Here is a 13927-nt window from a genome sequence, read left to right as displayed (position 1 = left end):
ACTGCCTATGCACATTTTACTGATTGCCTTCCCTTTTAAAATAATACAAACATGAACAACTCTATTTTGATACCATTTTCTTGTACAATTAAGCTGCACCCCATAATGGAATAATATACAGCCTTGGCCAAGCACTCAGTAGCCAAGTGCCACTGTGAAATGCAAAGCAGCTATAACAAAGGCCAGGATCTGGCCCCACATGTGGATTTTATAATCTGGCTGAGTGGGTTCCTTAGTATGTGTGCCGTGGGAGGGCCCATAGAAGCTAGGAGGATATATGTGCTAGAATTAGTCTCATCTTCAGACACCTCCTTCCAGTAGAATTATCCACTTAAACAGGGACGCTGTCAAATTGTATCGTCATAAAACACAGTAACCTTGGTTACTAAACCCAGCTTACACGGAAACGGGAAGCACTTTAAAAGCCTTCTTTACTTTCCGCTGTTTATGACATTTAATTACTTTTTTTGCATTTCTCTCAGCTTGGACAAAGAAAATTGGGAAATCAGTTTCATTTTCCAGTTTTCATTCCCTACCACCATGCTGCAGTATTCTGCCCTGATGCCAATAGGATCATGCTGCAGTATTCTGGTTACAAACACTGCTGGGGAATGTCTATTAATTTAAAATAAACACAGGGAGGTTTTTTTTTTAAATCTTGGAATCATGGCCTTGGGTTTTGTAAGACCTTGTTTCTATACACCTAAAACCAAGACACTAAAACCTGGAAACTGGTGGGTGCCTCAATATGGATTTAAAAGGCTAGTGTTAAGCCTCTTACCTCTGAAAATCTTGGCCTTAGTCTCTGACCCAACAGTATCCCAACAACATATCAGACTACTAATGTATCGCATGGTGCTGATATTAGAAGTAATATGGCAAAGCCTCTGCTGAGTATCTCTCTCTCAAAATCCTGTGCCTATTTGTGTTTTATTGTACTCTGAGTCTTTGCCTCAAAGCCCATCTTCCTCCCCGGATACACTCCCCTGGCACCCCCACCCTCACACTTCTGTCTGTGGGAATAAAAGGTACAGGCTGTTTCCTGTACAGTGCCTATATTTTTATTTGTAAGTATTTCTGATTGGTCCAGCCCCTGCTCTGCAAAAGCTCCAAGGCTCCTTATAAAAAGTCTTGGGGGTATTTTTAGTAAGAATAATGCCCAGTCTCAAGTTTTCCCTCCAGGTCTCATGCCATGGTAATGAGCATGGTATGACTGGCTGGATTAGCGTGAGACTGCCCGAAGCCCTTTGACAGAAGTGCAGAACAAACCTGGAGAGATTCTGTGTATGGGCCATTTATGGAGATGCAGCTTGAGCAGCTGCTGTGACGTCTCACAGGAATACACGTGTAAAATAAACTAAGCTTGCTACAGAATAAGTAACTTGAGCAGCGCTGATAACGCCTGCTGAACGACTGCACACACAGTTCCTCTACCTAGTCAAATCCACAGAGGTTTTATTTAGAAATAGTTACGAGCAGCATTGTCACTGCATATGGAATTCCCAGTCTGTATAAAACAGTTGTGAAAATACTTTTCTCCATCTTACCTGTATGTGGCACCATTGAGCTCTGGATGAAGTGCTTGCTGATCTATTACTGACCATGGGGCTGATGTGACAAAGAATTCCTTGTTCACGCAGTTTCTTAGGCTTTCTGGGATGCGACCTGGAATATAGTTCTTAAAGTTAAAAAAGTGTTAAGCAACTTATGGCCTTATCAAGATACAATGAGCTACTGTTTCCTGATTTCTACTGCGATGGTTAGTGTGAAGGAAAATCACATGCCACAAGCAGTGTGGAATGGTTTGGAGAATGCAGCAGTGTTTTTGGAGCCAGATTAGCCGTTCACCATAGCGGGCTGCTGTGCCTCTACTGTGGGAAAAAAGAAAAGCCCTGGGACTTGACTTTCTGCTGCTTTCAGAGATGCGTCTAGGCAAGAAGCTTTGGCCCCACCTAAGATAAATAACTTTAGTTGCAAGGTGAAGAGCGAGAGCCGAAGTTTTGCTGTCATGTTATATATACATACAATGGGCCCAATTCTTGGGTTAAGTTCAGCGGTGCCTGCAGCAAGACCCACAGATGGAGGGTTTGGGGCAAAGGGGGCTTTATGTTCCCCTTGTAGTCCTCTGATCTAGGGCTAGCTGGTTCCCAGTGCACTCTCCAGTATAACCTCATGGCTGCCCTAGGTTACACTGGTTGCTGGGGAGCAGCCTTCTTCTCGTCAACGCTGGGTGACTGGCTGGAATACTGTTGGCTAAGGCTCAAGCCCTCCTGGCCTCCTCAATCGTGTGCTCATGTTACCTGCTCCAAAGGCGTGAGGGAAGTTGGGGGGCTGGATCTCTGCCATTTCCTTTTTGCTCTACGGTGACTGTGGGGTTTAGCTGGGACATATAGTTCTTTATGGTTAAAGTGCCCCGAGGCCTTGGGACACCAAAGCCCTCTGGCAGTCACCGCACAATTATTCTGATTTATCAGAGCATGGGACATTAAAGGTTATTTTTCAACAGTCTTGGTTTGTTGCTTTAAAAGTGGCAATGATTAAAATGACCCCTACTTACACATGGACTGCGTCAGCCAGGCAGCCACAGCCGGTGCTGTGCCGGTCATAAAACTGCACTGTGTGGAATACCAATAACACTTATCGGCTGACAGTGCTTTACAAAGGGAGTAAGGATCATTTCCCACAAGTCATGGAGAGGTTCAGGGCTTGATACCTTCCCCACCGGTAAAATGGGGGTAATGATGCACACCCCCTGACATCAGTAAGAGCTGTGGGTGCTAGGCACCTGTTTCAATTGGGCCACATATGAGCTGTCCAACGTAACAGCGACTCTGGCAAAACCAGGTTTAGAAACCAGGTCTCCTGGCTCCTTGTCCAATCCACTGACTCATGCTGCCTATTACAAAACAAACTAGAATATGCGTAAGATAAAAAGACAGAGTTAGATACCTGTGATTGCGCGACGGATTTCAGTAGCAGCAGCCTCTCTCATCTCTAAGGATGCCTGCTCACTGTACCAAGCAGTGTGTGGAGTACAAATTAAATTAGGAGCATCTTTCAATGGGCCTTGAGCAAAACTATGTAAACATGAAAAATCAGGGTGAAAGTTACAAATCGTGAAAATCTAATGGCCAGCTTCCTTAACATGCAAGCCACTCTGCTCTAGCCACATGATTTACAGCCACATGTAGTGAACATGGAACACCATAGATTCTCCCTCTGGTCTGAAACTGTTGAGGGGTGTCTGGCTTTGAGGGAAGAGGTGCTGAAATGCTTCTTTAGTACGAGGCTTCAGTAGGCATTTTGGACTTTGCATCAGTGCTGAAAAATTTAAAAACCAGCAGTTGTGATAATAACAGCAGGTGGATTTGACAGCCTTTTATAAACCTGCTGGATGATTGATTTTAATACTTCCATCACTAGTATTAATGAGGAGATAAATGACTGGGCGTCTCCCTCGCAGCAACAATAATTCATTTGTCTCCAGCAGGGTCTCTCTTCTCCTGCACTATGGACTGAAGGAACAAAGTCACTAATGCTCTAGACTTGAAGAGACACTGTCAGGTCATTTGAATCCTTGAGTTTGTAAGTTTGTATAGAGTTATACGTATGTAAATAAAGAAAAAGCTTTCTCAAAACCTCACCAGAAATATGTCCGTGATTTGCAGTAACAGTTTTCATTTGCATTTATAAACAAACACTCGCCTGTAGTGTCTGCATTGCAAACGTAGCAGACTTGTGCTAGTGTCGGAAAGTGAAATCTTCATGGTTTTTTTTCACTGTCCAGCAGAACATTCTTTGTAATGAAACATGACTTTTAACCTGACACAGTCCCTTTTCAACTTTGTTTTTAAACCAAAATTTTAAATTATTTATGGTATCAAGATTTCCTTGGATTACTGATTCTAGAACAGGGGTGGGCAAACTTTTTGGCCTGAGGGCCACATCGGGTTTCCGAAATTGTATGGAGGGCCGGTTAGGGGAGGCTGTGCCTCCCCAAACAGCCAGGTGTGGCCCGGCCTCCCCATCCATCCCTCCCTGTCCCCTGACTGCTCCCGGACCCCCCGCCCCTGACTGCCCCCACTGCCCCATCCAACCCCCCCTCTCCTTTCTGATTGCCTCCCCAGGACCTCTGCCCCCATTCAACCCCCCTGCTCCCCACGCTCTGACCATCCCGCCCAGTATCCACACCCGTACCCCCTGACCACCACCCTGAACTCCCCTGCCCTCTATCCAACCCTCCCTGCCCCCTTACTGCGCTGCCTGGAGCACTGGTGGCTACAGCTGCACCGCCCAGAGCACCAGGCCAGGCAGCCGCAGGTCATAGTTTGCCCACCTCTGTCCTAGAACAATGCCTACTGTATTTTCTGTTTCATAGCTCTAGGAATTCTAGGCTCAACATTCACAGGGCCCAATCGTGGGAGCTTGTGTCAATGGGAATAAACGTGAGCGCTAAAATAACTTGTAAGATGAAAAGTGAATTAACTGCACTATGAAGAGGTAGCTTTTAATTTAAAAAAACAACAAACCATTGTTTACCTAAATGGCTCTGATTCATGCACATCAAGCGCTGCTCCTCGTATCCTTCCTTCCTTCAGGGCTTGAGTTAAGGCTTTCTCGTCCACAAGCCCGCCGCGTGCTGTGTTTACTAGGAATGCGCCCTGCCTCATCTAATGGAATCCAGGAGGAAATAAGAAAATATTCAATATTGTTATCCAATTACTCTTCACGTCTCACTACAATGTATTTAAATGCTACAGTAGGTAGCATCCTCCCCTACTGACATCTTCCAAGCCACAAGCACTGTATGCAGAATCACAGAACACTTTATACGGTAAATACAGGCGTATTTTCCTTGCTGAAAAGATTACCTCTGAACACGTGTTTTGCATATTGACTACGCAAGGTTGCATAGTGTAGGATTAACCCCAAAAGAAAACCTTCCAAGCTAGCAAGGAGGTTCTTGTGTTTGCTTACTCACAAAGGCTTTTATTTAGAAAGCCTAAGCTCTAGTTTGTAATGTCAAACAAAACAGGCTCCAGTTTCTGTCTCAGCAACTGCATGAAGGGGCTTTCTTACCTAGTAAAATGCTATCACCTGGTACATAATGTGCAAGAGACAGATGTAACTAACTTCTCAAAGGTAAAATCATCACTGGTATCATCACTATTATAGTGTTCTGGGTTTGCAGCAAGAACCATAAAATGATCTTCTTTCTTCTCCAGATAAGGTAAATTACCTGCTTAATCGTAAAGTCATTGATAAGGTGGTGATTATGTTCATTAAGGTTACAGTGCAAAGATACACAGTCACTCTGATATAGTAGGTCCTGGAGTGTGTAGACTCGCTGGACGCCCAGAGACCTCTCTATCCCATCCTGCAGATATGGGTCGTAAAATATCACACTGAATCCAAATGCCTTGGCTCGAACGGCAACTGCCTGCGCAGTGCGACCTATGTATTGAGAAAAAGAAGAGAGGATGTTGAGAGTCACAAGGCTTGGGCTATGTGACGCTGCAGCACTGAATCTATACAACAATGTAGGCAACAGATCCATTTACTTCCACGATTTGCTCCCATGTATTTTCTCCTTGGGCCACAGCAAATTCATTCAGCCTGCACTGATTCTGCATGCTCTCTTGCTTATTTATTATCCACATTTATTTGTCAGGAGGTGCTGAGGTGCGGGGCTTTTGGAAGAAAGAATGACATGAGCAGTGGCTAGAGCCAGGCAGGTGGTACAGAAGTTTCCCTGCATCACTTCTCTAATACATCTTCATACCCACTTACTGAAGGAGCATCTGGCTCTTCGGACTCTCCCAGGAGGTGACCTGTGGCCTGCTCCCGCTCCCATTGGCTTCAACAGGACCAGGCTTGGGCACTATGCTCCAGGGCCTCCCAAAAGGTGTTAGGCCCCAATCTTCAAATTATTTAGGTGCCTATGGGTCTTGACTAATATCATACTCTTGTACTGTACTTAGGTCATGTGGCTGACATGAGAAGTGCAGAGGGGAAAGCTAGTGTAGCGGAAAGGATTTCTCCTTAAAGAGGCATGGTGTGTTCTGAGGACATGAGCCGAGGCACGGGCTAGTGATCTCAGTGGAAGACATGTAGCCAGGAACTTCGAAGCCCAGCTCTGAAACTTGAGACATGCCGGTGAAGTCCAGTGCCACCGAGGGAATCAGATTCTGCACCTCTAACGTGCACAAGTTCATTAAATGAGGGCTGTGAAGTGCTCTGAGCAGGAAAATGGCTAAATATTATCACTAACCCCCTGCACTGCCCATTCTCCCTCCCCATCACTCACTGGCATGTTTATGCCAAACTTCCGTCTGCAGCAACCTCAGCCCCAAACCTGGTGATTACATCACTTCAGTTCATTCTGCCTTTGGTTTAAGAGCAAAAAAAAGTAACCAAATGTGTCATTTAACGCTCCCCTGTGCCAGTTACACAAACCGCCAGCCTTTGAGGCGTCCCCTCCCTGCTGCAGCCATGACATCTGTAAGCCTCTTTAATTCTCAGGATCAACTGTCTAGCTGTTGACTTATCTGAAGGGCAAACATTACCCATATAGCACAGCGTGCAAAGGGCTAGGCCTAGAATGCGCCTTTACAATACAAGCAGCAACAGTGGTAAAAGGACCGTCCATTAAGCATTTGCCATGTTATTTAAAAGGCACGTTTGAGTAAACGTAACTATCTGCATCCCTGCAGCACTTGGCTCTGAGGTCAGAATTTGCAGCTACAACCCCACCAGGGTAGGGCCACATTCTGTGTGTTCTCTGAGCAGGCCAGGCCATGAGGAGCTGTAGTAAGAAATGAAATCCTTTATGAGGTGCTTTTGTTCAAGCAGACAATGCCAAAAAACCCCCCACAAAAAATAAAGCCCTAGTTATAAGAGCAACTTGTTTGCTGTAGGCTTTTTCTTCCATACTCTTGCTGAATGGCTATTTAATTGGGCATGACTAAGACAACTGTCATGGTTTGGAAGCAGAGGTTTAGTAAGGCTATTCTGATAAAGAGGGACAGCTGCAGTGCAATCAGCAGGTCATTATCTACAATGTCGTTCCTATTCAATGTCATTGCCTGGACTCGGCTACCCAATTCCTACATCAATACATGCCCCTTCATTCCTCATTCGTCTGTCTGGCAATGTAAAGAAAGCCAAATAACCAGGCACTGTCCATTCATGTTGAAGTACTCATTAGAATCAGGCTATGTGAGTCCTGTGCTGTGACTGCCTGAAAAGCTGCCCTTACCTGAGTACTTCATACAAAGCATCCCCTGTCTACAGACCAGGCCCATTTCTCAACACAGCAAAGTGTTGGCACTGTCATTTTACTGCCCCCTTTTGGCTGGTGCTGGGTGATGCTGAGGGGCTCTAGTTGAAGGAGCTGGAATTCCAATGAGTGAGTGTGCTGGAGCCTTTCTCCTCCCTCCAGCAGCAAGCTCTAGGCTTGGGCCTGTGGTTACAGGAGAAGGCCCTGAGTGTGTTACGATGCGAGGAAAATGGAAGAATTTTCCAGACCAAGTCCAGCCATTCAGTGCCTCTGTTTTCATACAGCCCATGACAGGGGCCAGTGCCTCATTTCTGAATATTTAATTTCCCAACAACTGCTTCTGAACACAGTGGGTCAAATTCACCTCTCATGTAGCACCACCGAAATCACAGGAGTTATAGCAGGGATGCAATTGGCTCGTTGTCCAAAATACCAGTGATAATGGGGCTAGCCTGGCTCAGTGCCCTGGGTGAGGACTATATATGTTGGGGGAACATAAAATACAAAAAGCATGCTTACGCTGGCTCTGGAATAACAACAACAGAATGGCCATTCTGGCTCAGACCAATGGTCCATCTAGCCCAGTAGCCAAAGTGGACAGTGTCAGATTCTTTAGAAAGAATAAACAAAACAGGGCAATTATCAAGTGATCCACCCTGGGCTCTAAGACTCAGTGCTGTGGGGGTTTTGTGGGATTTTTGGTTTAACTGAACCCACAGGTATATTCTAGCCAGATGACTCACTACATCTTCAGCCCAGCGTTAAAGCATCTTTAATGCACATTAGCCACAAGTGGTAAAAGATGAGCCACAATGCCAGTTATCTGTGCTACTTTCGCTCCACTGCAAGTCAGATTCTGGCTTGGCTTTGCGCAGCCATGCAGAAGGCATTCGGGGGAGTGAGACTTCCCTCTCCTCTGCAGCATCCTGGAATTTCCCTTATGCACTGGTGGACAGGGATTGGGCTCTGCTCCCAAAATGGGCTGGCCAGCATGGCAGAGTCAGAGCAACTGGGTCATCAGCAGTAGGAACTGAACCTAGGACCTCTGGCCCTAAAAGCATGAGCCATTACTGCCTGGATTAAAAGACTCAGCTCTCAGCCAAGGCTGTAGCAGGCTCAGCAACTTCTGGCCCAGCCACCACTAGGGGGAAAGAGAGCACCACACTAAGGGCAGGCCTTTACTACCTGCCGGATTGGTGGGTTGTGATCCATCTATCAGGAATTGATTGGCTAGACGCAATAAATCGATCCCTGAACGCGCTCCCCATCGACTCCAGAACTCCAGCTCACGAGAGGTGGAAGCGGAGTCAACGGGGGAGTGGCAGCAGTCGACTCGCTGCCCTCCTCAAGGCCAGGTAAGTTGACCTAAGATGTGCCGACTTCAGCTACACTATTTGCGAAATTGAAATCTTCTCTGAGAAGTGAGCAGGGAGCCCAGAAGGAGCTAGGTCTCTAAGACACAGCTCCCGCCTTGTGTGGCTCCTGGGGGAAGCACACATTCACACACAGGCTGGTTCATGTAACAAATACATGGACTGGCCTCGCGCATAGCCAAGGCACTGTCTGTGGAAAAAATCATCGCTAGCAAGAGGATACAGAAATTGTTGCAAAGGTTCATGGTCACACTCCAGAGCAGAGCGTGTGGGAAGATACAGCATGAAACAAGGCTACCAGTGTGTGTGGAGAACCCTTTGGGAAAACTACCACAGGGTAAAGGGAGCATGCACGAGAGGCTCACAAAAGCCCTGAGGAGATGGGGCTCACCAAAGTCCCCGCAGCCTTGGAAATCTGCTTCCTCTTCGCAGAGGAAGCTGGGTTCACAATTCTGAACAGGAAAAGAACAGGCTCCTTTGGCAGAAAATCAGGGCACACTGCTTCTGTTCCCACGGAACTATAGCAGCTTAAAAACACCGTTAAATTGGTGGAACCCCTAGCGTGGCTCCTGTCGTATCACTACAAAACGGCTCACAAGTGCATCGTCCAGTAAATGTAGCAAAACAAGCTATGCTGATATTGAAGATCTAAGTCAGGGATGGGGAACTTTAAGGTAGTGTAGGTAGCCACAAAATCTGTTCAAACCCTTTGACAGGCTAGCGGGGGGAGTCCTGGGGGAGGGGGATTGGGAAACGAGCCTGTCCCGCATTCATGCTGCACTACTGGCTCCTCTGCCACAAGGCTGGGCCTGGCTCCCAACTCTGGCCTGTTGGCTCTCGCCACAGTATCATGTCACAGCCACCGTGCCCCCTTCTTGGCCCTGACACCACCAGATCGCCCGCACCGAGCTGGACTGCAGGGGTACAAATAAAATAATCTGTTTAGTGGGATGCAGCCCTTGGGTGACCAGTTGCCCATCTCATATGTAAGTCCTGAGAGTCGTACTCTTCCAAGGTCGAGACTCCATTAGATCCATCTAGATCCATTAGATGGCTCTGCTTTGGATATTTTGTCCCCCAGAAGTTGCCAACATACCAAATCCAATGAGGCCGAGAGTTTCTCCTCTGATCCGAGCTGCTCCCGAGGCCACCTCCCTTATCTGTTCCACACTCTGCACCCGGGTCCCTTCCCTCAGTGCTTGATACAGCCAAGTGTTCCGCCTGTAGAGGTTTAGGACATGGCATATGGTGGAATCTGCAGTCTCTTCCACAGCTGCTGACGGGATATTGCAGACAGCAATCCCTGGAGAAGGGGAAAAAAACCCAACAAAATCACCATCTTACAGCTGCGCGATCACGTCACTGAACCACCAGAAATCTCTAGGCTTCTCACTAATGAAACTGTTTTATGTCCAAGAAACTGATCTGAACCATTTGTATGTTCCTTGACACCATCAGCGGACCATTCCCAACCCAGCATGTAGGCGGACCTGCTCAAAATTACATGATGGCGAAAGGAATTTTGTGGCAAACTCCCAATATCACCTTGAAATTGTACTGCTAGATGCCGCTTCACAAAGGACCAAACTCACAGCTGCAGCCTGCGGACTACGTAAGGAATACCATACATAAGAACATATGACTGGCACACTGGATCAAGCAAGCATACCTTCTAGGTAGGTATCTAAACACTGTACTTCCCAAGGTAGATTTTTTTCACAGGTTTTAAGCTAAAGCTCAAGACACCCTTTAAAGCGAAGACTCCATTTATTTTAAGCAATCCTAATTGCTAACAATGAATCCTATTTTGATACTTATACATTTTTTGATACTCTATTTTTTCCCCAATGAACCAATTAGAAGTTCTTTTTAAATGTAATACCAGCAGTACAGTTATTACAGGAATGTTACTGATCTGCTTTCTTTACTTTAGCTGCACATAACATATTAGTATATTAATTTTCTGCAGTGAAGGGGCAAAGTAGTTCCAAAGCATGCAAGTCCCAGCCAGGCCCATTGTTCCTTCACAAAGGTTGGTTTTATAAGCTGCAGTAAGACTGCTTTCACCTCTGAAATGTCAGTCTGCTGCATTCCTATACAGAGCAAGCATCCCGCCCCACACACCCCACACACACACACAATGGTGGTACCTCACCACTGTGCCACAGCAGGGAGCGATATTGGCCAGTGCAGCTGGTCGTTCTCTGAGACAAAAACTAAACCTCTTGGATCTATTCCGTCCTTAATCGAGGCTGTTATGACACTGTTGCATAGTGATGTGTGGGAAGGAGGGGTTCCTTGGGTGCTTCTGGTTTAAATTCTACTGCCAGATCGAGGGGAGATTGGGGGTAATTTCTGTCTCTGATGGGACTCACCCCATCTCTGGAGCCCTACCAGGATTACTTATCCTTTGGGCTCTTACAAACACTTCTGAAGAAATGTCTGTATTTGGGATGCACCGAGGGTCAGATTTTTTTTTAAAAATTCCCAGGGCAGTCTGCCCTCGCCATACCAACAGGCCATCACACTATTTCCCATTGTACTAGCTGAACACTCTTAGTAACAGGAAAACAGTAGAAACATGTGCTAAGCTCCCCTGAAAACCAGGCTCTTACTGCACACGTGTTTTTCTATGCAGCCTTTTCTCTCTCCTCAGTTATAAATAATGAGAAATGTTTAAAAGGTAAAACAGAGATTTCCCAGCCCTTCACTCTCCCTCTCTGCAATGAATCTGGCCCAGGGACACAGGATCACCCCAGGCTAAGGGAGAACGTTTTTGCATGAGTCCCTCTTTTTTTGCCCATATGAGAGTCAATGACCATTTTGGGTAACAGTTTCAAAAGTGTCCAAGTGGTTTAGGAGCCTATACCTCACTGAAAGTCGTTTAGGGTCCTAAAATCCGAATATCAAATCCTCAAAGGTATTTCAGCCGCTAACGCTCAATGAAATCTATGTAGGCACCAAAATACCTTTGAGGATCTGGCACTTTTGGGAGCTTTACCCACCATCATGACTGCATTCCTTTTAAACCTTTCCTTGGAAAGAGCAGTCGTAAAGTTTGCAGTCCCATCTTGCTGTAAAGGGTCAGAATCCCACAGTCCTTATTCAGGCAAACGCATATGAAAATCCCTACAGCCCAGATCCTTAAAGGTTCTTAGGCGACTAAGTCCACATTCAGGCATTATGGATGTTCTCATAGTTGACACCTAACCCTGGAGACACCTCCAAATGCTGGTCAGCATTTGCAAAGCCACCTAAATGGTGACGCTGCCCCACAACTAATGAGCAGCTTGGAGGCCTTGCTCAAGTTGACACCCTGTAGACCCCTAAGCCAGAGTCTCAAATTGGTCAGGGGAAGGGGAACGCCTATCTCACCAGCAGGGCCCAGTCCTGTAGGTGTGCTCAGAGCATAATTAAGCCATACCTGTGGACAAGAGCAAGTGTGGGAGAGCGTGAGCAGAAGAGAGAGATGGTTTCAGCTGCCAGGGCATGGGCTAAGTAATTGACCTGTCTTTGGTGCCTCCCTCCAGGAGAGGGTTTGCGGCTGAGACTGCCACGTGGAGGGAGGCACCCAGCAGCCAGCTGCTCCGGTGCCTAAGCTTTTCTCCTTGCCCCAAGTCTTTCCTCGGGATTTCACTCCCAGCTAGCTTAGGCGGCTCCCTTGCCGATTCCTTCCTTAGGTGACTAGCTCTCCCTCTGCACTGTAAGGGGAGCCCAGCACAAGGCTGATCGTTCCACCGGGCAGCAGACTGTCTAGAGTTAAGTACTGCTATGTTGAGCAGGATAATGTCTATGTACTGTACCTTCAAGGATCTGCGCACTGGTCCTCACCTTGTGAGAAGGACCTATGGGCTATCTGTGCATGTAGGCAGTGCACTGCCAGCCTGCCTGACAGGGACAGATTGAAGAAGTGAGGACTAGTGGAAAAATTAACTGAGGGGAAGGGCAATATTAAAGCCCGGTGCGGCACTCAAAGCTTGTCTTCACTGCAGAGTGAACCCAAGTTATAACAAGTGTTGTCCTAACTCGAGTCCCGTCCACACACACACACAACCCCTTAACTCCAGAGCTGTGGTACTTTTAACTCATGTTGGCTGGTCCATTGGGGGGACAGGGCGACTGATCATCAGCTACTAACACACCCACTCCGTGCTGCTAACATAATCGCTGGTTGTAGCTTGTGTGTTATTTCACTCTCACTTGAGCTAGGCTAACTCGAGAGCCTACTCAAGTGAACTCTGCAGTTAGGACATAGCCTCAGGGGGGCAACCTGGAGCAGCTGAAGTGATGCGGGAGAAGGAGACTCAGCTGTAATGGCAAATGAGGCAGGTGGATGGGGAAGTTCGTCCTTTCCCCGGACAAGGGCTTCCTCCCCAGGAGGAGGGGCAGGCTCTCACCTCCCACTAAACCTTGCTTCTCCCATCACTTGAGTCTCAAGCAGCCTGACGCAGAGTGGTAGCTAGCCCACTCCTGCATGGTGGAGGGGTCACTCCTGCCTACTGATGCAGCAGCAGCCCTGAGCAGGCTCTGGTGCAGGCTGCAGCCCTGTCAGCATGGAGCAGGAGGTGAGGCTAGGCGCAGGGCTTGCCAAGTTCTCACAGCGCTCTAATCTCTTTGTTAAGGTGCAGGCAGAGGAACGGGCGCTTGCCGGGATCAGTTGATCAGGACACCCATTAGAGCGGACACTGCTGAATAAGCCAACTCAGCAAGACCTACAATTGTGAGCTCAGTCCTGCTCTCAAGGGGCTGGGGTGCTCTAGGACTAGTCGAGCAGGTGGGGAATTCTGCATTCAATTAAATATACACAGGAACAAGCAACTGATACGGCACCCCCCGCAGGCATGTTATTTTACTCTACTCCCGTACTTTCAACATGCTGCATATTTTTGTATTAAAAATGCTAAACTGTACCATCGAGTTTGCTGGGGGAGAGGTAAGTCACTGTGGGGGTGCACTGGGGGGGCCTGGGAATGCCCCAACCAGTGTCTCCTACTTTGCACACGCTCAGCTGCTAGTCCCGGCTGGGCTGGGGGCGAGGGAGGATGGGACTTGCTCTTTCCTGCCAGACCCACCCCCAGAAGCCCCCCAACTGCACGAAGCTCCACATCTCCCCCCACCCTCCTGCTTCCTGCCCCCATTGCTTCTCAGCCACAGGGGGAGGGGTCGCTGTACAGGGAGCTGTTCCCCCATTCACCAAATCCCTGTGCATCCAGACACCCCCCAGTCTCCCACCCCACTGAGCCTCACCCCCTGCATCCCATTGCCCCCCACACCT

The 13927-nt window shown here is 47.6% G+C and overlaps 1 protein-coding gene across 8 annotated transcripts in view; it reads right to left on the bottom strand.

Moving 5' to 3' along the window:
- Positions 1 to 13927, bottom strand: part of CTBP2 (C-terminal binding protein 2) — a 230659-nt gene that overhangs the window by 5440 nt on the left and 211292 nt on the right. For all 8 annotated transcript variants that reach the window (XR_014712419.1, XM_084634127.1, XM_084634124.1 and 5 more), the window contains 5 exons: positions 9749 to 9955; positions 5240 to 5454; positions 4540 to 4670; positions 2950 to 3077; positions 1548 to 1665 (listed from right to left, as the gene is read on the bottom strand). Coding sequence is in view for 7 of the 8 variants with exons in the window: in XM_084634127.1 (XP_084490253.1) it covers positions 1548 to 1665; positions 2950 to 3077; positions 4540 to 4670; positions 5240 to 5454; positions 9749 to 9955 (799 nt within the window). In the remaining variant the exon portion in view is untranslated. The remainder of the gene's footprint in view (positions 1 to 1547; positions 1666 to 2949; positions 3078 to 4539; positions 4671 to 5239; positions 5455 to 9748; positions 9956 to 13927) is intronic.

Source organism: Lepidochelys olivacea, assembly GCF_965140295.1.
Source record: "Lepidochelys olivacea isolate rLepOli2 genome assembly, chromosome: 7".
Classification (NCBI taxonomy): domain Eukaryota; kingdom Metazoa; phylum Chordata; order Testudines; family Cheloniidae; genus Lepidochelys; species Lepidochelys olivacea.
This window is presented reverse-complemented; position numbering and strand designations above follow the sequence as displayed.